This window comes from Heterodontus francisci, chromosome 20 (assembly GCF_036365525.1).
Source record: "Heterodontus francisci isolate sHetFra1 chromosome 20, sHetFra1.hap1, whole genome shotgun sequence".
Classification (NCBI taxonomy): domain Eukaryota; kingdom Metazoa; phylum Chordata; class Chondrichthyes; order Heterodontiformes; family Heterodontidae; genus Heterodontus; species Heterodontus francisci.
In genome coordinates, this window is record NC_090390.1 from 75,839,253 (window position 1) to 75,862,293 (window position 23,041).

Genomic DNA, 23,041 nt, shown 5'->3' on the forward strand with positions numbered 1-23,041 from the left:
TTTCCAAGGAGATCGAAGACATGATTTCTAATTGCTTTACATGTGCAACGACTAGTCAGGACTCTAGAGAGCCACTGATGTCGCCTTCATTTCCGTCCAGGTCATGGGAGTGCCTGGGAATGGACCTGTTTGAATATAAAGGAAAGATTTTCTTTATTGTCATTGATTATTACTCTAGATGGGTTGAAGTCAAACCAATACATGGCCAGAGTTCTGAAGTCATAATCAAATCAGTAAAAGAGATTTTCACCACACATGGCATTCCAGACCTAGTGATCTCTAATACTGGTCCACAATTCGCGAATGAAGCCTTCCAGCATTTCGCAGAAACATATGGGGTTACCCATGTTACAAGTTCACCGAGGAACCCCCAAGGCAATGGAGAAGCAGACAGAGGTATTTGAACCATGAAAATGCTACTGGAAAAGAATGAGGATTTTCAGCTAGCACTATTAAACTACTGATCAACAGCACTCCAGAACCGGCTGGCTCCATGTGAGTTGCTAATGGGTAGGAGGTTGAAGACACATCTACCCACACTCCCAAGCACCATTCAGCCACAAATTGGTGCAGGGGACTGGGAAAGGGTGAGGGCGAAAGATGAGAAAGAAAGATCATCCCAAATAGAGAATCATGATAGACGTTACAAAACAAAAAACAAACAAACCTACAGCCTGAAGATTTGGTTTGGATTAAAGATCAAGGTCGATATGGGGAAGTGATGGAGAAATCTCCATATCCTCGATCCTACATAGTACAGACAAACCAGGAATGGATAAGCAGAAATTGAAGACCTTTGGTTCTGGCATCTCCAAAAATACAATTGATGAAAGATCAAGAGAATCAGCTATGAGAGAGAGCTGATGAACCGGTGATACAACCAACAACAGATCACCCAGACGACAGTGAAGATACAGAATGTCAGTCATCTAATAGTTCCACTCATCCACAGGAAAGTGAAAAAGGAGAACTCAAAGACTCAATAGCCCAACCAAGTGAAAGGAGAACATGTTATGGCAGAGTCAGAGACATGGGGGCAGATGTAGTATAATGTACATTAGCTTTTGCTGGGTAAAATAAATATATAGACCTTAATCATCACAGGATGTGATGTCATGAGTCTGTACCTCATGTTGCTCAGTGTTCATGTAGATACCATAGTGAGAAGACCTCTGTAAATAAACTCCTGTTACTTTGACCCTAAATCTATTATCCTCATTCTATACTAACAGCACAGTGACAATATAGTACACAGGCAAGTATCTTTAAACACTTGCCATGTTGGATACAGTCTGCACCGGTCCCCTTTAAGGACCACCTGTATACCAGTTTTTCCTGACTGCAGCCAGTGCCAGCTGCCTCTGGGCAAACCAACCTTGCAGTGGATTGCTTCAAACAGGTATTAGGGGCCCTTTATTTGTGCATGCAAAGGGCCTAATGCCTGTTGCAGGCATGAGTCGTGGACTCAGTAATAAGCATGTTCTTCCTACCCCCCCTCATATTGGAGGCTGAGGAGGCTGTTCAATGCCTGAAAAACAGACACTATGCCATCAAATATCTAGGCCCATATTTTCTAAGATTCATTCCAGTCCAATATAATGATATACAGAACAATGGTTGTGAATAGTCTCCCACAGGTTTTGGGCGATAGTTGTCTCTGACTTTTCATTCGGAGTGCAGGTAATGAAGATGCACTATTGCAACCAAGAGAACAAAAGCAATTCTTTCATCTGTTGTAGCAAAATTCAGCTTTGAAATAAGTCTTTCGTATTACATTTTACAGCAATTTTTAGTGGCTGCTTTGACTGAAAGATAAAAATGTAGCTAGAGATCTAACTGAAATTGAAACTGACCATGAAACTGATAGATTTTTCCTGCCTGGTGGCCTAATATTTCTAATTCAGTGAGATATCAAACTACCAAAAAAAATTGGTTACTGAAACCGAGCCAAGAACTTCAATTTAAAAAAAAGGATATTTGGATAACATTACAACTGGCAGTGTTGTGTAATACTGCCAACTGCAGGGTTTCAGATGACGGAAACTTGCGAGTAAAACACTTTTAAATGTCAGTCCGCAGCTTCCACAAATAATGGAAGTTTCCATCAATCTATGTATGTTAACTTCTAAAAATTCTATTAATATATGCAGTCACACCATAGGGAAAGAGTGACTAATATGCAGGTTCAAGACAGTTAATCAATTTGACTGCTCTAGAGAGAGCCAGAGGATTGAATTACTGCCTTAAATTCATTGCTAGACATTAGCTCTTTTAGTTACATAGTATACAACTGACAAAATGATAAATGTTCACTTTGTCAAATTTCTTACTGTTAGCTAACAAACACTAGCAGAGAGAGAAGCAATAGTGACATAGGACCCCAGGCTGTGTTGTGTGATATGATTGAATTATCATAATTCTGTGGTGGAACAGTGGAAAAGAGTTTCAGTAGCAGATTAGCAGAATCTATCTGAAGCTCAACAGATAGCCATTCAACAAGGTAATTCATATCCACCTCATATGACCTTATCGCTGCCAATCTCCTCTTCCTTAACTGGGTTATGGTTTCATGGAAGCTGGTTGTCCTCTGGCTCCAGGCCTAGGTAACTATTTATGCGAGTCTAGACAGGAAATATTGGTAGGCAATTTGGCTATGGGAATCAGAATTCTCTCCTAAACTAACACGCAGGAGTTTTTGGATAGCCAACAGAAGCAGGAGCTTTGGACCATTTTTCCTTAAATGGCCAAAGGAGCGCTGAGGACATTTGTGTGACTTTAATCACAACTTTGCCAGGATCTCCTGATGGAATGTCTATTTTAGCTCTTCAGTACCTAAATCAGCTGAGACATGGGAAAGGGAAATAATTTTATTTTTATTTAGAGATACAGCACTGAAACAGGCCCTTCGGCCCACCAAGTCTGTGCCGACCATCAAACCACCCATTTATACTAATCCTACATTAATCCCATATTCCTACCACATCCCCACCTTCCCTCAATTCCCCTACCACCTACCTATACTAGGGGCAATTTATAATGGCCAATTTACCTAACAACCTGCAAGTCTTTGGCTGTGGGAGGAAACCGGAGCACCCAGCGAAAACCCACGCGGTCACAGGGAGAACTTGCAAACTCCGCACAGGCAGTGCCCAGAATTGAACCCGGGTCGCCGGAGCTGTGAAGCTGCGGTGTTAACCAGTGCGCCACCCGTTTTATGATTAATTAGTGTCAGCTTTGGCTGTCTCAATGCTGAATGTGAAGGTCATGGATTCAAGTCCCATTCCAGTGACCTGAGCGCATAATCTAGGCTATCACTTCAGTGCAGTACTGATGGAGTGCTGGATTCTCATAGGTCTGTTCAGAAGAACATTAAAGGTCCCGCCGTACTATTTGAAGAGCAGGAGAATTCTCCCAGCGTACTGGCCAATATTTATCCTTCAGCCAACACCACCAAAAAAAGTATCTTAGCTGCTGTTTCCGGAACTGTGCACACAAATTGGCTGCTGCATTTTCCTACAATTACTTAATAGTAATTCATTGGCTGCAAAGCATTTTGGAACCTCCCAGGATCTGAAAGGTGCTATATAAATGAAAGTTTTTTAAAAATAATTAATAGTTCTTCTTCAACATTATACAGGAATATGCTACAGTCATGTTCATACCCAGAGTACTTTTGGAAGAATTCCTGATGTTTATGGCCAATGATAGTGTGTCTAAATAATTAAATGTTACCTCTGGAATTTGATCAGGGCAGCCTGTTACAGAAACTTACTGCAATGCTGTGGTATGCAATGCCTCAGAGTGATTCAATGCAAAAGTTCCTGTGAAGGAAAATCTCCCATTTTCAGCCAGCCCTATGCACAGGCAAAAGATTTAGCCAAAGAGGACAAGTAGGAAATGTCAAAGTAAAATGAACATAATGGGACTGTGTTCTGGTGGGTTCCACAGAAACCATATGCCTCTGGGACTATGAGTTCTGTAGTATAAGGGTCTGAAGGGTTAATGTTGAGCAAGTGTAATGAATGTAAGAGATCACATGTGAGAGAGACTTGAAGTGAGGTGCAGCCTGGCTTCAGAGGAGTCACACAGACTGGTGTGGAGCTGTACATAGTTGTAATGCAATAAAGGTTAATGTTCTATGTACTCAAGACTAAAGAATCTCTCTAAGCTAGACTAACTAAGTATATTAAGGTGGCAGCATACCAAACAAACATACAAGAAGTTCCATTTCTGCCCAAACTGACGGGATGAAAGTCTCACTGCAAGGATCCTATATGAGTTGAGTTTCAGTAGTCTTGATCCAATTGCTAATGGGCAATGGCCCACAGTGCATAAGCCATCCTGATTTGGCACAAAATTAGAAATCTCAAGATGGCAAGTGCCAAATGGAAAATGTGACACTAGTTCAGTGCAGGGTACCCTTCTGAAGCTGTGACTGAGGTGCAGATTGGGGCAGGTTAGAGAGTGTTTTTCTCTGCAACAAACAGTACTACATTTGTCTTAGGAGTGTTTGATGTGGACAGTGATAGAAAGTGTTCCATTCCTCTGCAGTAACATCACCTTGATCAGCACAAAATTCACAAAAAAAGATTTTTTTTTTTAAATGAGCGACACCAACTTGCAATTACAACAAAATATTTTACATACATCCTTACAAATTACTAAAATAATCTAGGTGGAGGCCAGACAACAAAACCCGAGGAACAAAAAGACTTCCAATAGAACAGAAAGCTTCTATCTTAAATAGAATTACACTGTATGATGACAAAGTGCTCCTTTTGTAGTTACATATGAACATACAAATTAGGAGCAGGAGTAGGGCCACTCGGCCCCTCGAGCTTGCTCCGCCATTCAATAAGTTCATGGCTGAACTGATTTCTCCACATTACCACCTGCCCCCGATAACCTTTCACTCCCTTTCTTATCAAGAATCTATCTACCGCTGCCTTAAAAATATTCAGACTCTGCTTCCACCACCTTTTGAGGAAAAGAGTTCCAAAGACTCATGACCCTTTGAGAGAAAAATTTTTTCATCTGTCTTAAATGAGCGACCCCTTATTTTTAAAACAGTGACCCCAGGTTCTCCCACAAGGGGAAACATCCACATCCACCCTGTCAAGACCCCTCAGGATCTTATATGTTTCAATCAAGTTGCCCCTTATTCTTCTAAATTCCAGCAGATACAAGCCGAGCCTGTCCAATCATAAGATTGCCTGCCCATTCCAGGTATCAGTCCTGTAAGCCTTCTTTGAACTGCTTCCAATGCATTTACATCCTTCCTTAAATATGGAGACCAGTACTGTACACAGTACTCCAGATGTGGTCTCACCAATGCCCTGTATAGTTGAAGCATAACCTCCATACTTTTATATTCAATTCCCCTCACGATAAACGATAACATTCGATTATCTTTCCTAATTACGTGCTGTACCTGCATACTAACCTTTTGTGATTCATGCACTAGGACAGCCAGATCCCTCTGCATCGCAGAGCTCCGTAATCCCTCACCATTTAGATAATATGCTTCTTTGTCATTCTTCCTGCCAAAATGGACAATTTTCCCACATTATACTCCATCTACCAGATTTTTGCCCACTCACTTAACCTATCTATATTCCTTTGTAGCCTCCTTATGTCCTCTTCACAACCTACCTTCCTACCTATCTTTGTGTCATCAGCAAATTTAGCAACCATACCTACAGTCCCTTCATCCAAGTCATTTATATAAATTGTAAAAAGTTGAGGCCCCAGCACAGATCCCTCTGGCACACCACTTGTTACATCTTGCCAACCAGAATATGCCATTTATGCCTACTCTCTGTTTCCTGTTAGCTAGTCAATCTTCTTTCCATGCCAATATGTTATCACCTACACCGGGAACTTTCAGTTTTTGCAATAACGTTTTTATGTGGCACCATATCAAATGCCTTCTGGAAATCTAAGTACAATACATCCATCGGTTCCCCTTCATCTACAGCACATGTAATTCCCTCAAAGAACTCCAATAAATTGGTTAAACATGATTGCCCTTTAACAAAACCATGTGGACTCTGCCTGATTACCTTCAATTTTTCTAAATGCCCTGTTATAATGTCTTTAATAATAGCTTCTAACATTTTCCCTAAGACAGATGTTAAGCTAACTGGCATGTAGTTTCCTGCTTTCTGTCTCCCTCCCTTTTGAATAAAGGAGTTACATTCACAATTTTCCAGTCTAGCAGAACCTTCCCTGAATCTAGGGAATTTTGCTAAATTAAAACTAACGCATCAACTATCTCACTAGCCACTTCTCTTAACATCCTAGGATGAAGTCCATCAGGACCTGGGGACTTGTCAGCCCGCAGCTCCAACAATTTGTTCAGTACCACTTCCCTGGTGAATGTAATTTTCTTGAGTTTCTCCCTCCCTTCCATTTCCTGACTTACAGCTACTTCTGGGATGTTACTGTATCCTCTATAGTGAAGACTGATGCAAAATACCTGTTGAATTCATCTGCCATCTCCTTATAGAAACACAGAAAATAGGAGGAGGCCATTCGGTCCTTTGGGCCTGCTCCGCCATTCAAAAAAAGATCATGGCTGATTATCCATTATTAATTCCCCAGACTCTCTCTCTATAGGACCAACATTCACTTTGTTAACTTTTTTCTTTTTAAATATCAATAGAAACTCTTACTATTTGTCTTTATATTTCTAGCTAGCTTTCTTTTGTACTCTAATTTTACCTTCCTTATCAACTTTTTAGTCAATCTTTGCTGATTTTTTTGGGTTTTTTGACAAAGAGAAGTATTTACGTATCACTACACTGCGAACATTGCCCACAGTCTTACTTGTAGTTCTCTATAATGGTCCTCGCTGCCTCTAGTGCTTCATTAGACAGTAGAACATTGCGGGGGTCAGTCACCATGAAGAAGTGCTTGGCTCGCCCCATGAAGGTCCCCTGGTCCCATCGTGGCTCTTTTAAATTGATATCAGACCTCAAGTCTCCAGACATTTTCTACTGAAGAAAGAAAATTGAAAAAGGACAATGGCAAACTGTCAAAAGCAATAATAACGCCAGTCAAGTACTATAAATACAGAATTACCTCTTCACAAGATATTCAAAAGTTCGGCTGCTGGGATATGTTTGGCTTTTGGGGTGCTAGAATCATTAAACATCAGTAAAATCAATTTGATTGTATTTTAATCTAAATTTTATTCAATTTTTCAAACATTAAAATACAAGCACAATTACTAAAAATGCAATATTTACATATTAATTCATTAATGTACACTATAAGTAGTTTGTAAAATATCACAATCTTTAATTTCTCTTGTAAATGCCATATTTGAACATCTATACATATATATATAAAAATAGATACATACACACACACACACATCTATACATAGTCACTCGTGCGCTCGTCTTCAGCAAAGGTGACTGCAATAAGCAGGATGTACCATTACCTAGCCAATAGTTGAGTAATGTAATGAACACAGAGACCAAACAGAAACGGTATTTATCCTATTGGATATGTCAAAAGCCCCCTTATCGTCTCAAATATTTCTGAAAACAGTAAAACAAACACTATCACACTAGGACACAGGCTATATACGATGAGGCAGATTTAGTATGAACAGATAAATAGAAACTTAGATAATACAGCAGGTCTACAGTACACATAAAATGCACTGCCGCTTAAATATAGAAAATAATAAGACATAATCCTATGCTAACACTCTTTGAAAGACGAATTGAGATATGATCTCTTAATAACAACCAAGTGCCTGCTCACAGAGATGTAGCCCTGGTACCCTTTGAAGTCTGACCAGGAAATCAAAAAACATATCGCTCAAAATCAAATAAAGCAATCAAACAAACCTACTACTGAGGGTGTCTGCAGCATTCACTGAATACTGAGATGCCAACTATTTTTGTATTAACAGACCATCTGCAGAATAAAGTAAGGTATTATGCCAGATAGTTCAGCACATCTACTCTTAGCAGGCTCTGCACTCTTAACGGGCTCTGCAAACCAAATGTATTTGCAGAAGAAAAATATTTATTCAGCTAAATACAAAAGTTATGGATCAGATCTGCAGCAGCTCCTATATGTCAAGCTGAATATTGAACGTGGCAGTGACCAAAATTTAAAGTGACTGTCGCTTTCCTTTAGGCAGGTATCAAAATACATAAAACAAAGAGCAAACTACTGGGGATGTTGGAAATCTGAAATAAAGACAGAAAACAATGGTAACACTCACCAGGTCAGTTGGCATCTGTGAAGAGAGGAATAGTGAACATTTCAGGTAACTCTGTTTCTCTCTCTACAGATGCTACCTGATCTGCTGAGCATTTCCAGCATTTCCTGCTTTAATATTAAAATGCAGATTTACTTATGATTAGAATGGAGACCAAAACTCCTTATTTACCATGCATACACACCTACTCGTATTAAATACATCAATATAGAAAGGTGACTAAATTATGCTGAACTTCAATATTATCCATTCTTCCCAAATTTTTGTGTGCGCTTTAGCGGAATAGGGTTGGAAAGTCCAACCCTGTGCACCATTTTTGGCAGGTAAGGAGACTAAGGTAGAGTCCCTTGGTTTTCAGCAGCACATTCCGATCACCTGAATTGCAAATGTTAACATCACTGCTCTATTAACACACCTCTGCACCAGTTGGAATGAAATTTTGTAGTGTTGTGTCAGCTCTCAGAGACCACAAAACAAAGAGCTCATATATGATCCCACAATCACTGCATACCAATGCCACATAAGCCCAATCTGTTCACAGAAGTTTAAGGTACAGAAAGAGGCCACTTGGAAGGTGGGATTACAATGGGTGGATCGTTCTTCGGCCGGCAGACACGACAGGCCAAGTGGCCTCTTTCTGTGCCTTAAACCTTCTACAATTCTATGACATAGTTGCCAAACTAGGCTTGGCTTCATCCTCATCAATCTACTTGTCCTGGAAGCATCCATGATGTTATTGGTAGGAGTGACCATCACACAGTCCTCTTGGAGACCAACTCTTAAATCTTCATGCTGAAGTCACCCTTCACTATGTCATATGGCACAATAACCTCAAGGTCCAGCATTTCCCTCCCTCCTCCATCATTACCAATCCAGATGACCAACCCTGCTTCAAAGAAGAATATAGAAGTGTATGTCAAGATCAGCACAAATTATCCCTGAAACAGAGATGCCAACTTGGTGAAGTTACAATACAGGACTACATGCATGCTAGACTGCAGAAGCAGCATGCAATAGATATAGAGCTAAGTGACCTCACAACCAATGAATCAAGTCAAAGCTCAGCCACATCCAATCGTGAATGGTACTGGACAATTCAAACAACTAATGGAAGGAGTTGGCTCCACAAATATCTCCATCTTTAACTATGGTAGAGCCCAGCACCTGGGAAAGGACAAGGCTCAAATGTCTGCGACCATCTTCATCCAGAAGAGATCCTTCGAGACCTCCATCTGGGGTCCCCACCATCACTGATTCAGCAATAGCTGAAAGATGCACCACCAATTTCCTCAGCTTGTTCTGTTGTACTTCCATCAAAATTGAAGCTGTGCTTTTAGATTTTAAATTCAAACTTTTCCTTTAGTCCAATGGGATTTGAAACTATTTTGTAGGTTTGGGCTAGATCAAGGATGTCAACCATGGGTCAAAGGTAGGGGTGGCGTAGTGGTAATGTCACTAGACTAATAACCCAGAGCCCCAGACTAATGATCTGGGGACAGTGGTTCAAATCCCACCACTGCAGATGCTGGAATTTGAACTCAATTAATAAATCTGAAATTTAAAAAAAAAAGCTAGTCTAGTGGTGACCGTGACACCATTGTCAATTTTTGTAAAAACCCATCTGGTTCACTAATGTCCTTTAAGGAAGAAAATCTGCCGTCCATACCTGGCCTGGCCTACATGTGACTCCAGACCCACAGAAACGTGGTTGACTCCTAAATGCCCTCTGAAATGGCTTAACAAGCCACTCAGTTGTATCAAACCACTACAAAGGCAAAGAAAAGGAATGAAACTGGGCGGACCACCCGTCATTGACCTAGGCACCGTGAACAACAATGGCAAACCCAGCCCTGTCGACCCTGCAACGTTCTCCTTACTAACATCTGGGGGCTTGAGCCAAAATTGGGAGAGCTATCCCACAGTCGAGTCCATCAACAGCCTGACATAGTCATACTCAGGGAATCATACCTTGCAATGTCCCTGACACCACCATCACCATCCCTGGATATGTGCCCTGTCCCACCGGCAAGACAGATCCAGCAGAGGTGGCGGTACAGTGGTATAGTCAGGAGGGAGTTGCCCTGGAAATCCTCAACATTGACTCCAGACATCATGATGTCTCATGGCATCAGGCCAAACATGGGCAAGGAAATCTTCTGCTGATTACCAGCTACTGCCCCCCCCACAGCTCAGCTGATAAATCAGTGCTTCTCCATGTTGAGCATCACTTGGAAGACGCACTCAGGGTAGCAAGGGCACAAAATGTAGGGGACTTCAATGTCCATCACCAAGAGTGGCTTGGTAGCACTACTACTGACCAAGCTGGCCGAGTCCTAAAAGACACAGCTGCTAAACTAGGTCGGCGGTAAGTGATGAGGAAACCAACAAGAGGAAAAAACTTACTTTACCTCGTCCTCACCAATCTACCTGTCGGAGATGCATCTGTCCATGACAGTATTGGTAGGAGTGACCACTGCACAGTCCTTGTGGAGACGAAGTCCTGTCTTCACATTGAGGGTACCCTCCATTGTGTTGTGTGGCACTACCACTGTGCTAAATGGGATAGATTTCGAACCGATCAAGCAACTCAAAACTGGGCATCCGTGAGGTGCTGTGGGCCATCCGCAGCTGCAGAATTGTATTCATCTGTAACCTCATGGCCCGGCATATCCCTCACTCGAACATTACCATCAAGCCGGAGGACCAACCCTGGTTCAATGAGGGTCAATGTAGGACGACATGCCAGGAGCAGCACCAGTCATACCTAAAAATGAGGTGTCAGCCTGGTGAAGCTACAACACAGGACTACTTACATGCCAAACAGCGGAAGCAGCATACAATAGACAGGGCTAAGGGATCCCACAACCAACAGAACAGATCTAAGCTCTGCAGTCCTGCCACAGCCAGTTGTGAATGGTGGTAGACAATTAAACAACTAACAGAAGGAGGAGGCTCCACAAAAACCCCCATCCTCAACGATGGGGTGCCCAGCACATCAGTGCAAAAGACAAGGCTGAACCATTTGCATCCATGTTCGGCCAGAAGTGCCGATCAAAAGCTTATCAAAAGCCTTACTTAAGTCCATGTAGATTACATCAACTGCTTTATCCTCATCTACAGATGTAGTCTCCGCCTCGAAAAATCCAAGTGGAGATTAATCCTGTCCCTCAGAATTTTTTCCAATAGTTTCCCAACCACTGATGTTAGACTCACCAGCCTGTAATTACCTGGTTTATCCCTGCTACCCTTCTTGAATAATGGGACCACATTCACTGTCTTCCAATCCTCTAGTACCTCTCCTGTGGCCAGAGAGGATTTGAAAATTTGTGTCAGTGCCCCTGCTATCTCCTCCTCAAGTATATCACAATCCACCTCCCTGATCTCTACACCTACGTGGTCCTTCTCCATAATGAACACAGACGAAAACCAATCATTTTAAAACCTCACCTATGTCCTCCGGCTCCACATACAGATTGCCACTTTGGTCCCTAATGGGCCCTACTCTTTCCGTGGTTATCCTCTTGCCCTTAATATATTTATAAAACGCCTTCAGGATTTTCCTTTGTGTTGCCCGCCAGTGTTTTTTCATGTCCCCTCTTTGCTCTCCTCATTATATTGTTAAGTACCCCCCTACACTTTCTATACTTCTCTGGTGCCTCCGCTGTTTTCAGTGCTCTGAATCTGCCATAAGCCTCCTTTTTTTTTCCTGATCCAATCCTCTATATCCCTTGACATCTAGAGTTCCCTGGACTTGTTGGTCCTATCCTTCACCTTAACGGGTAAACGTTGGTGCTGAACTCTCACTATTTCCTCTTTGAATGACTCCCACTGGTCTGATGTAGACTTTCCTACAAGTAGCTGCTCCCAGTCCACTTTGGCCAGATCCTGTTTTATCATATTGAAATCGGCCTTCCCCCAATCCAGTATCTTTATTTCTGGTCCATCTTTGTCCTTTTCCATAACTACCTTAAATCTTACAGAGTTATGGTCACTATATCCCCGAAATGCTCCCCCACTGACACTTCTACCACTTGTCTGGCTTCATTCCCTAGGATTAGGTCCAGTACTGCCCCTTCTCTTGTAGTGTCCTTTGCCAATATCCTTTCAGGGTCACAAGCACAACCCCTGCTGAGTTATTTGCAAACAGAAACCTTTCAGTAACTGTTTACAGTTCCATTCTCAGTCCAAACCTTCTGGTGACCTTCCTTTTTATTTAAAACACAAAGTTCAGCAATCTCCAGATGACTCAATGTCCAGTATTCAACTATAGTTTCTTTAAAGCATATTTTACAATCGAAACGGAAGCAATCTCTTAATATGTCCACCCTTGGAGAAATGAAAGTCCATTTTTGAATGCGTTTCATTATAATGTAAAAAACAGAAGTTGAAAACATTTAAAACACATTCTCACACTCACCCCCCCCCCTCTTTACTTGTAGTTAATACAATTTTGCTTTGTACCATCTTTGCACTCGTATAATTCAAACAAAGTTAAATTCGTGATAAAGCATCTACAATAACATTATTTTTGCCTGAAATGTGGACCATCTTTAAGTGATAGGCCTGCAACAGTAAACTCCATTAGAACATTCTGGCATTCTGGGTTTTAAATTTTTCCACAAAGGTTAGGGGGTTATGATCAATATATAACAGTGTCTCTCTGTAGTCGTGGCTGACATAGACTTCAAAATGTTCAAGAGCTAATAACAGGCCTAAGGTTTCTTTTTCCACTGTGGAATATCTTTATTGGTGTCGATTTAGTTTTTTTGAAAAGTATCCCACTGGTCTTTCTATGCCCAATTCATCATCTTGTAACAGGACTGCACCGATCCCTAGGTCATTAGCATCAATCGCTACCTTGAAGGGCTTAGTGAAATTTGGAGCAGCCAACACTGGTTCATTAGTCAAAATTCAAAATGGCCTTCAGCTTTTCAAAAGATGCCTGGCACTCCCCTGACCACACTACCTTGGTTTTTTCTGTAGCATATCTGTGTCAGTGGAGCAACAACAGTGCTGAAATTTGGTACAAACTTCCCGTAGAAACCACACATTCCCAAAAACCTCAATTTCTCGCTTAGTCTTAAGGGTAGGGAACTCCACCAAGGCTTGTACTTTCTCCGTTCTTGGCAATACTTGTCCTTGCCCTACTATATGGCCGAGGTAGGTCACTCTTGCTTTTGCAAATTCGCTTTTGGCCAGGTTTACCACTAAATCAGCTGCTTGTAATTTTTTTTTTAAGAGTTTCTAGTTGTTTCAAGTGGTCCTTCCAAGTGTCACTGTATACCAACACATCATCAAGGTAAACTACAGTTAGGAACACTGGCTACCACTGGGTTCACTAGTCTCTGTGAAGTTTCTGGAGTACCCCCTAACCTGTATGGCATCACTTGGCATTGGAAAAAAACATCCAGTGTGACAAAAGCTGAATTTTCTTTAGCTTGGGGTGTTAAAGGAACTTGCCAGTATCCCTTTAACAAATCTATCTTTGTAAGAAACATGGCACTGCCCGCTCTGTCAATTCAGTCTTCCAAGTAAGGGATTGGGTAGGAGTCTGCCTTTGTTACTGCATTAACTGTTCTGTAGTCTATGCAAAGTCTAGCTGGACCGTCAGGTTTAGGCTCGAATACTACTGGCGAACTCCAGCTGCTTTGACTGGGTTCAAATAAGCGGTTTTCCAGCATGTATTGGATTTCTGCTTTTACTTGGGCCTGTTTGATTGGACTTAAGCAGTAAGGATGCTGTTTTATGGGAATGGATTCCCCTGCATCCACATCATATGTGGCTAAGGTTGTACATCTTGGCTTATCCCTCGACTCTTAAATGCTGTGAGTAACCTTGTTAGATCTTCTTCTTGTTCTGCATCTAAACATGAAAGCATAGTGTCCAAGCTTCCTCGCAATTCAGTATTAGCTAACCGGGTAGTAGGAGGTTCAGTCTGAGAATAGTCTAGGCCTCCTTTTGCCTCATCCTCACGATCCCTTTCATTCTTCATTGTTCCTACTACCTGACATACCTGTGCTTGCTTATCCTCCTCCCGACGATAATATTGTTTTAACAAAAACAAGAAATGCTGGATTCACTCAGCAGGTCTGGCAGCATCTGTGGAAAGAGAAGCAGAGTTAACGTTTCGGGTCAGTGACCCTTCTTCGGAACTGACAAATATTAGAAAAGTCACAGATTATAAACAAGTGAGGTGGGGGTTGGGCAAGAGATAACAAAGGAGAAGGTGCAGATTGGACCAGGCCACATAGCTGACCAAAAGGTCACGGAGCAAAGGTTTTAACATATTGATATGACGCAGTTGACTCTTTTTCCAGTGATCTGGGGTGTCAATCAAATAATTTGCCTCACCAATTCTCTTAACTACTTTATACAGACCAATTAACCCATGCTTTTAATAGTTCACCCTGTAAAGGTAGTAATACTAAAACTTCATACCCTGGTTGAAATGTTCGGGTCTTAGCATGCTTGTCTGCCCATTTTTTCATAGTTGTTTGGGATGCTTTAAGGTGTTCCCGAGACACACTGCTCGTTCTCGTGAGCTGCTCCCGGAACACAGATACATAATCTAGTACAGAATATTCATCCCTCTGTTCTAAAAGCCTTTCTTTAGTTAGTTTTAGAGGACCTCTTATCTCATATCCGTAAACTAATTCAAAAGGGCGAAAACCTGTAGACTCATTAGGTGACTCTCTAGTGGCAAATAAAAGAAAGTCTAGCCCTTTATTCCAATCAGTGATATTCATGACAGTATGCCCTGATCATTGGTTTAAGGGTTTGATGGTACCTTTCTAAAGCTCCCTGTGTCTGTGGGTGGGACGCTGAAGACTTTAACTGGGTTATACCCAAATTACCCATAACTTCTTGAAATATTTAAGACATAAAATTGGAACCTTGATCCGACTGAAATTCAATCGGTAATCCATATCTAGTGGAGAACTGGGTTATCTTCTCTACCACTACCTTAGCAGTAATTGTTCTCAAGGAAATGGCCTCTGGGAATCGAGTAGCCATATCCGTGATCTTCTTTGGCCTCCTTATCTCGAAAGACAATGGATAAGCGCCTGGAGGTGGTCAGTGGTTTGTGAAGCAGCGCCCGGAGTGGCTATAAAGGCCAATTCTAGAGTGACAGGCTTTTCCACAGGTGCTGCAGAGAAATTTGTTTGTCGGGGCTGTTACACAGTTGGCTCTCCCCTTGCGCCTCTATCCTTTTTCCTGCCAACTCGCCACACTTTAGCCCGTCTTCATGGCTGCCTGCCAGCTCTGGCGAACGCTGGCAACTGACTCCCACGACTTATGATCAATGTCACAGGATTTCATGTCGCATTTGCAGACGTCTTTAAAGTGGAGAAATAGACGGCCGGTGGGTCTGATACCAGTGGCGAGCTCGCTGTACAATGTGTCATTGGGGATCCTGCCATCTTCCATGCGGCTCACATGGCCAAGCCATCTCAAGCGCCGCTGAGTCAGTAGTGTGTATAAGCTGGGGATGTTGGCCGCCTCGAGGACTTGTGTTGGAGATACGGTCCTGTCACCTGATGCCAAGTATTCTCCGGAGGCAGCGAAGATGGAATGAATTGCGATGTCGCTCTTGACTGGCATACGCTGTCCAGGCCTCGCTGCCATAGAGCAAGGTACTGAGGACACAGGCTTGATACACTCGGACTTTTGTGTTCCGTGTCAGTGCGCCATTTTCCCACACTCTCTTGGCCAGTCTGGACATAGCAGTGGAAGCCTTTCCCATGCGCTTGCTGATTTCTGCATCTAGAGACAGGTTACTGGTGATAGTCGAGCCTAGGTAGGTGAACTCTTGAACCACTTCCAGAGCGTGGAAGAGAGTATATATTGGTGTCCAGCTTTTGTTTTCGGTAAGGGTCCTACACAGTCTACCAACACCCTACTAAATGGTTCCTCAATAACTGGTATGGGAATTAGAGGTGTCGGTTCTGGCAGGTTGCAGTTTTCCCACAATCTGGCAAGTATGGCATGTTTTACAAAACTGCACCACGTCCTTGGAAAGACCTGGCCAGTAATAATGTTGACTTATATGTGATTTGGTCTTCCGGATCCCCACATGTCCTGCTATAGGAATTTCATGCACTAACCTTAATAATTCCCGGTGATACTTAGGCGGTACCACTATCTGTTGAAGAATCATCCATTCTTCGTCTGCAGGTCTGTGAGGCGGTCTCCACTTGCTCATCAGAACCCCATCTTTAATACAATAGCCTTCTGGAACTCCTTTTTCCTCAGCTTCTGTTAGAGCTGATTGTGCCACTTTATTTAACTCTGGATCAGCTTGCTGAACTGTGATCAGAGAAGATTTATTAAACATTTTCTTTGAATTATCTATACCCCTAAAGAAAGTTTCAGATATTTGGCTACCTGTCTGTGGTGCCAATTTTACCTCCGACAATGGAACTTGTTTAGCCATTGCAAGGGTTACTACACATGAAGTAAAATTTCCTGCAACCTTTTCCTGTAACTGTTCTGTCTCTAACTTCAGTAGGTTTCTCTTTGACTATGTGCGAAGCTACTACTTTTGCTTCAGCCAAATCATTCCCCAGGAGTCGATCAACTCCATCTACCTGCAAACTATGGACAACGTCTACACTTACCATTCTAGTCATTCGGTCACACTCTAGGTGCATCCAATACAAAGTTAAGGGTACACACTCCCCGCCAATACCATTCACTAAAACTCTAGCATTCAGTGCACTCGCTGGTGGAAATGTTAAGCCTTTCCCCAACAAAAGAGTTTGGGTGGCTCCTGTATCCCCAAGTATAAATATAGGTTTGCCTGCCTCACTTCAAGGATAAGGCGTTACTTTACCTTTCGACAAGAATTCCCTATAAGTCTCAGATATCTTATTCTCAACCCCTACACTCACATTGGTTTTTGTATTTGGCTTTCGTCAAAGCTACTGCCTGATCTGCTGTACTCTCGGTGAGGGCCTCTTTCTTTACATTGACTTTGTGGACCCCAGTAAGTCCCATGGGTTTACCTCGCAACTTCCAGCATTCTGGACGAAAATGTCCCAACTTGTGACAATAGTAACACTTAGGCTTGCGGATCTCGCTTCCACCCTCGGCACCTTCCTTTCTGGCCTGACGAGGGGATCCTGGGGCGTTCCCAGCTGTACCTTCTTGTCCCCGGCTACTTGCCTTCCTTTCATCCTCCCACCTTCTATCCTTCTCGGGTTTGTGGTGGTGACGGACAAAAGGTATGGGCTTACACACAAGCTCAAAATCATCAGCAATTTCCGCTGCCTGTCTGGCCCTTGAAACTTTATTTTTCTCTACATGAGTTCATACCAATGGAGGGAGTCAGTTTTTAAATTCTTCCAGAAGAATTAGTTCTCCAAGGTTCTCATACATGGCTTCCATCTTTAGTGCCCATATTAAATGATAAAAATGAATTTGCTTTACCTTCTCAAATTCTATATAAGTCTGCCCAGCCAATCTCCGGAGGTTCCGAAACTTCTGTCAGTAAGCTTCAGGGACTAACTCTTAGGCAGCGAGAATAGCCTTTTTGGCATCTCATAATCTGCAGAAGCCTCCTCAGAAAGCATAGCATAAACTTCATGAGCTCTGTCCATCAACCTGCTTTGCATAAGCAGTCTCCAGTATTCCTTTGGCCAACTCACTTGTTTGACTATCTTTTCAAAAGAAATGAAAAATGCCTTTACGTCCCTTTCCTCAAACTTAGGAAGAGCTTGTATAAATTTGAACAGCTTTCTACTAGGCTGGACTCAGATTCTTCCTCACCAGAATGTTCAATGGGGTCAAGACCACTCTTTTGTCTTAGTTCCATCTTTTTTAATTTGAATTCCTTACCCTCTCTTTGACTTGCTCTTTCCCTCTCCTTTTACTCAAACTCAAGTTTTTTCATTGTCACTTCTTTTTCAAACTCAAATTTAAATTTTTCTATTTCCTGTTCCTGGTCAAGTGTTCTCAGTTCTTTTTCCTGTTGAAGCTCCAGTTGCTTCATCTGTACCTAAATTTTAGCTAATTCAACTTCACTACCCTCCAATTTACTTTCTCCTTCTTCCAATTTCAAATGTTGGGCTATTACTTCAATTATCTCTGCTTTTTTAGCTCCTGATTTCAATTCTAACCCCAATTGCACTGCCAATGCCATTAGCTTAAATTTAGTTGAGTTTCACAAGTCACTGAGGGATACATCCTCCTTCCCCAGAGAAGTTTCAGCAACTGCTACAGACATTCCGGTGGTGTAGACTTTACTTTATTACACAAGAAACCTGGTTCTTTTATTTTCCTTTTTCAATTATTATTATCCTACTTACAATTGAACATTGTCAGAGTTGGGTTTAAATTTCAACAGGAGCCCCCAATTAATATGTTACAACCGAGGTGAGAGGAGTGCACTGGTAATTCAGTCCCACTTCTCCACAGGTCACAACATATTGTTAAATTTTCCCACTTACTGAACCAGTCAGATACTCAATTTTTCCCCAGAATAAAACACACCAACCAGGTTTCTTTAATAAACAACTAAATTATCTGTTTATTATAAACCAAGTTTTAACCAATAAGGAAATAAACATACACATGAATTGAAATATTAAAGCTCCTTATTTATCCGAACCCTCATGTGCACACATACATTTTCATAACTCTTCAGAGTTAGTCCATAATTTGTATCATTGCACTTCCCATGTGCGTGACACCGCTCCCAAAAGGGTAAAATTAAATGCCTTGGATTTCATTTTTATGTTGTTTACTTTGGGGGGTTTAGAAAGAGGGAAAAATAGTCAGAAAGTTTAGGTCATACCACTGTACATATTAATTTCATTCACTCCTCCACCTTACAACTGCTACAACAGGCATTGCTTGTATAACAGCCATTTGAGGTTCAAGTTCAAGTTTTTTCATCGTCCTTCCTTTGGTTACCTGTTGTCAAATGAGTTTGTAGTTTCTCTCAGTTGTCTATACTACACTAGGAAAGTTAATCTCCAGGACCACGTGATTGTTGGTGAAGCGTATAGTATGCAAATTTCTGTTACTGCTTATGGCAAGGTTCCCTGGCTGAACAAGCTTTAACCCCTTAACTACTGCTTCCACAAAACATGATGTTAATCATTCAAGTTCTGGCACATTGATAGTTCTTATTTGTAGGGTGATAGTGGGTGATACATTGTTATTTTAGCCCCTGCGAGGCATCTTGGATTTCTTCCTACCCCTCCCTTGTTCTTGCTGAATTCTGAATCTAAATTGTTGGGTTTGATTAGCTTTGGACTTGGAACCTGATCGTTTGATTCTTCAGTAGGTAGATCCACAATGACCTCACTTTTAATTTTCTTGTGATTTCCATAAGTGTGGTTCACTTTTCTCGATTTCGATTTTTTCGATTGAGAGATACAGCACTGAAACAGGTCCTTCGGCCCACCGAGTCTGTGCCGACCATTAACCACCCACTTATACTAATCCTACACTAATCCCATATTCCTACCACATCCTCACCTGTCCCTATATTTCCCTACCACCTACCTATACTAGGGGCAATTTATAATGGCCAATTTACCTATCAACCTGCAAGTCTTTTTGGCTGTGGGAGGAAACTGGAGTACCCGGAGGAAACCCACGCAGACACAGGGAGAACTTGCAAACTCCACACAGGCAGTACCCAGAATTGAACCCAGGGTCACTGGAGCTGTGAGGCTGCGGTGCTAACCACTGCGCCACCCCTTTAGGGTATGTTACCTTCCCTTTCCCTTCAGAGATAGGTGTTTCCTTAATCTGCCCAAGTCCTCTGGCACACTACTACTCACAGGTTCAGCTTCCACTGCGCTCCCTTAGGTGAGGCATCTCCCTCATTCTTGGCTTTCCTGTTTGGAAACTTTCCTCATCCCTATTTAAATCTTTAAAAAAGGTTTCAGCCAACCACATCTTTGGTGCTTTTCCTTCAACTTTTGTGGCTTTTATCTTAGCTTCCTTAAATCGTTTTGGTTCCATTTGGGCTTTTTAAAATTCTTCTGGCTCTAGCACCCCCTGTGGGATTTTTGGGACTTCCCCAGCCCTCTGCAACTGAGTTTTGTTTGCTCCCCTCAGTTTCTCCAGTCTCCATGGACATGGTTGATGGTTCATCATTCACACATATCCTGGAACGGTTTGCTAGTGTATCGTGGGCCACTGCCCAACACCACTTCTACCAGGGCACAAAAAAGATTAAAGATGGCATGAACAGTGTTGGCCACTGCTGTACTCAATGTGTTGCAAAGCTTCTGCTCAATGGGGAATTTGGAGTAATAGTCAGTTACTAGCAGATAGTCTTCTCCTCCCACACAGCACAGATCTATCGCTATCTTGATCCAAGGTGATGATGGCATGTTGTGTGGTTGGAGAGGCTCTTTTTGTTGGCTAGCCTGGTATTCCTGACACCCATCAGAAGATCTCACCATCTGGTCAATGTCCTTGCTGATGCCAGGGCAGAATACAGACTCGTGGGCAAGTCGTCTTGTTCTATTTCCATGTGTCCTCGGTGGAGCTGTCCGTGACTGAAGTGTCGCTGAAAACAGCTGTGGCAAGTTGTATTTGCCAATGGCCAGTTCACAAAATCAAGTCTTTTCTCTTTGCAGCCTGTTTCAGTTCTGCAGTCTTGTAAACTGAGCTTCGATAGCTCTGGTTCTCCTTCTGGTCATATGACTCTGTGTTCTGTGTTTTTAGCTAGTCCTAACCAGCTCTGTTTTCCCAGAACTCTGAAGCTTTTAGTTTCATTTTCCAGTGAAGGACTGTCTCAAAACAAAAACAAGCTTTGAAACACAGACCATACACCAAATAGTACATTCAACAAGTCAACTGTTAACAGTTTGCACACACGGACTCCATCACACAGCTCATTAATCCTCAGTTTGGGTTCTGTCAGGACATTTTGGTTCCAGACATCACTTTTAGCATAATGTTGAAATGTGACAGTCCCACAAATATAAGATTAGTTTTTCAGGGCCAGAGAGGTTGTTCAGCAGTAGTAATGAGTTAGTATGACATTAAAAACCTAGAACAAGGTCTAACATTTTTGTGTTTTTTTAACAGGGATATTACAGCATAAAAAGGAAAGTTCACATCTGTTCAAACAATTTCTAAAGTTGCCATCCATCGCACCCTGCGGAGCAGAGAATCACCAATAACAACTTCCAGTTTTCCATATTTAAATGCGGATTTGCGGGTGCTAGAAACTGCTGTCAGTTTCACAGTTGTAACGACTGCGAACATTGACAGTTTCACCATCATTACAAATGCAAATCCGGGCCATTGCTTAGCAAGTCATAGAGAGATAAGCACTAAAACAGGCCCTTTGGCCCACCGAGTCCACGCCGACCATCAACCACCCATTTATATTAATCCTACATTAACCCAATTTTTCCCTCTCACATCCCCACTTTCCCTCAATTCTCCTACCTATACTCGGGGCACTTTTTACTCTGGCCAATTTACCTATCAACCCACAAGTCTTTGGCATGTGGGAGGAAATCTGAACACCCGGATGAAACCCACGTGGTCACGGAGAACTTGCAAAGTCCGCACAGGCAGTACCCAGAACCGAACCCGGGTCGCTGGAGCTGTGAGGCTGTGGTGCTAGCCACTGTGCCACAAGGTCTTCAATTATACTTTAAAGGGTAAATTGACCACAGAACAACTAAGGCATAGAGGTTGCACAAATGGAGCATTTTTGAAATCTAAGCATGCAACCCCTGTGAAAGTTTACCAGTGAGCTTAGCAAGGAAGAATCTCATGCTGTTGCTGGCTCCTAGTTCACCAAATTACATAATTGCTGGGTAGTTAGTGTGAGGAAAGAGGATGCCTTTTTCCTCAAATTATGGATAAAAATTTAATGCATACATAAAAACATGCAATGCTCCTTCTTCCATGAAGATGTTAATACCCAACTGCACATATGAATCCAGTGTTCTGATTTAAAATACATCTGCAATATTGAACTAAGACAAGGCATTACTTATGACCTTGAATTTCTAGTCAACAGTAAGCATTGCACCTTCAACAAAGCCCCTGTGGGAAATAAAACAGCAATGGATTGTAAATAAAAGTCAATGGCTAAACTTCAAAGAGAATGGTGCTACTGTGAATCTCCTATTACTGTAATGAGAAAATTGCTCAGGCTCCGAGCTTGGTAACAATAGTCAGGCTGCCAGGCGAAGGGTATAGCGTGGATAATTAAAACTATGTTTGTTACTAGCCTGGATTGCTCACTGACAAAACACTCGGATTATTGGTGTACTTACTGCTTTGTCTTTGACTGTCCAGCGACCACCCGCAGACATGCACTGCAGCTTCTTGCCGGCGATCCTGACCAGTCAGGCAGCCGCGCTGCAACCAAACCTCGAAGCCAACTGTGTGACTGGCAGGCCCGTCCGACCACTGGCCTACGCCAGGAGACGCCCTGGCAGCCAATCGGCGCCACGGGAAGGCGGAACCAAGCCGCGGGGAGTCAGCAGGTTAGATTGGCCGGCAGTGGAAGGTGTCTCCCGGGCACCGAGGAGCCTGCGCCCTGATTGGCTGTTGTTTTCTGACCCCTGGTGAAGGTCAGGGATGTTTTGGGTGTGTAGCCTGGAGTCACTGAGTGGGGAATGGGAATGAGCTGATGCTGGCAAAAAGGAGCATCGTTTGCAAAAAATCAACATCATGCATTTAGAAAACAAAAAGAACATGCATGTATATAGCACTTTTCATAATCTCAGGACGTCCCAAAAGCACCTTAGAGCCAATGAAGTTTTAGATTTGCTAGATTCTTTCGGAGTGTATCGTTGTTTTAACATAGGG

At 42.4% G+C, this 23,041-nt stretch overlaps 1 protein-coding gene across 7 annotated transcripts in view; it reads right to left on the reverse strand.

Annotated features, from left to right (window-relative positions):
- The window catches only part of sfxn3 (sideroflexin 3), an 85,929-nt gene extending 63,317 nt beyond the window's left edge, over positions 1-22,612 (reverse strand). For 2 of the 7 annotated variants that reach the window (XR_010977075.1, XM_068053029.1), the window contains exons 1-2: positions 22,504-22,612; positions 6,829-6,995 (exon numbers count right to left, since the gene is read on the reverse strand). Coding sequence is in view for 6 of the 7 variants with exons in the window: in XM_068053029.1 (XP_067909130.1) it covers positions 6,829-6,995; positions 22,504-22,542 (206 nt within the window). In the remaining variant the exon portion in view is untranslated. Of the gene's footprint in view, positions 1-6,828; positions 6,999-14,255; positions 14,342-16,347; positions 16,550-22,503 lie in introns of all 7 variants that reach the window. The other 5 variants (XM_068053033.1, XM_068053030.1, XM_068053034.1 and 2 more) reach the window with 5 other exon arrangements.
- Positions 22,613-23,041: the final 429 nt, after the last annotated feature.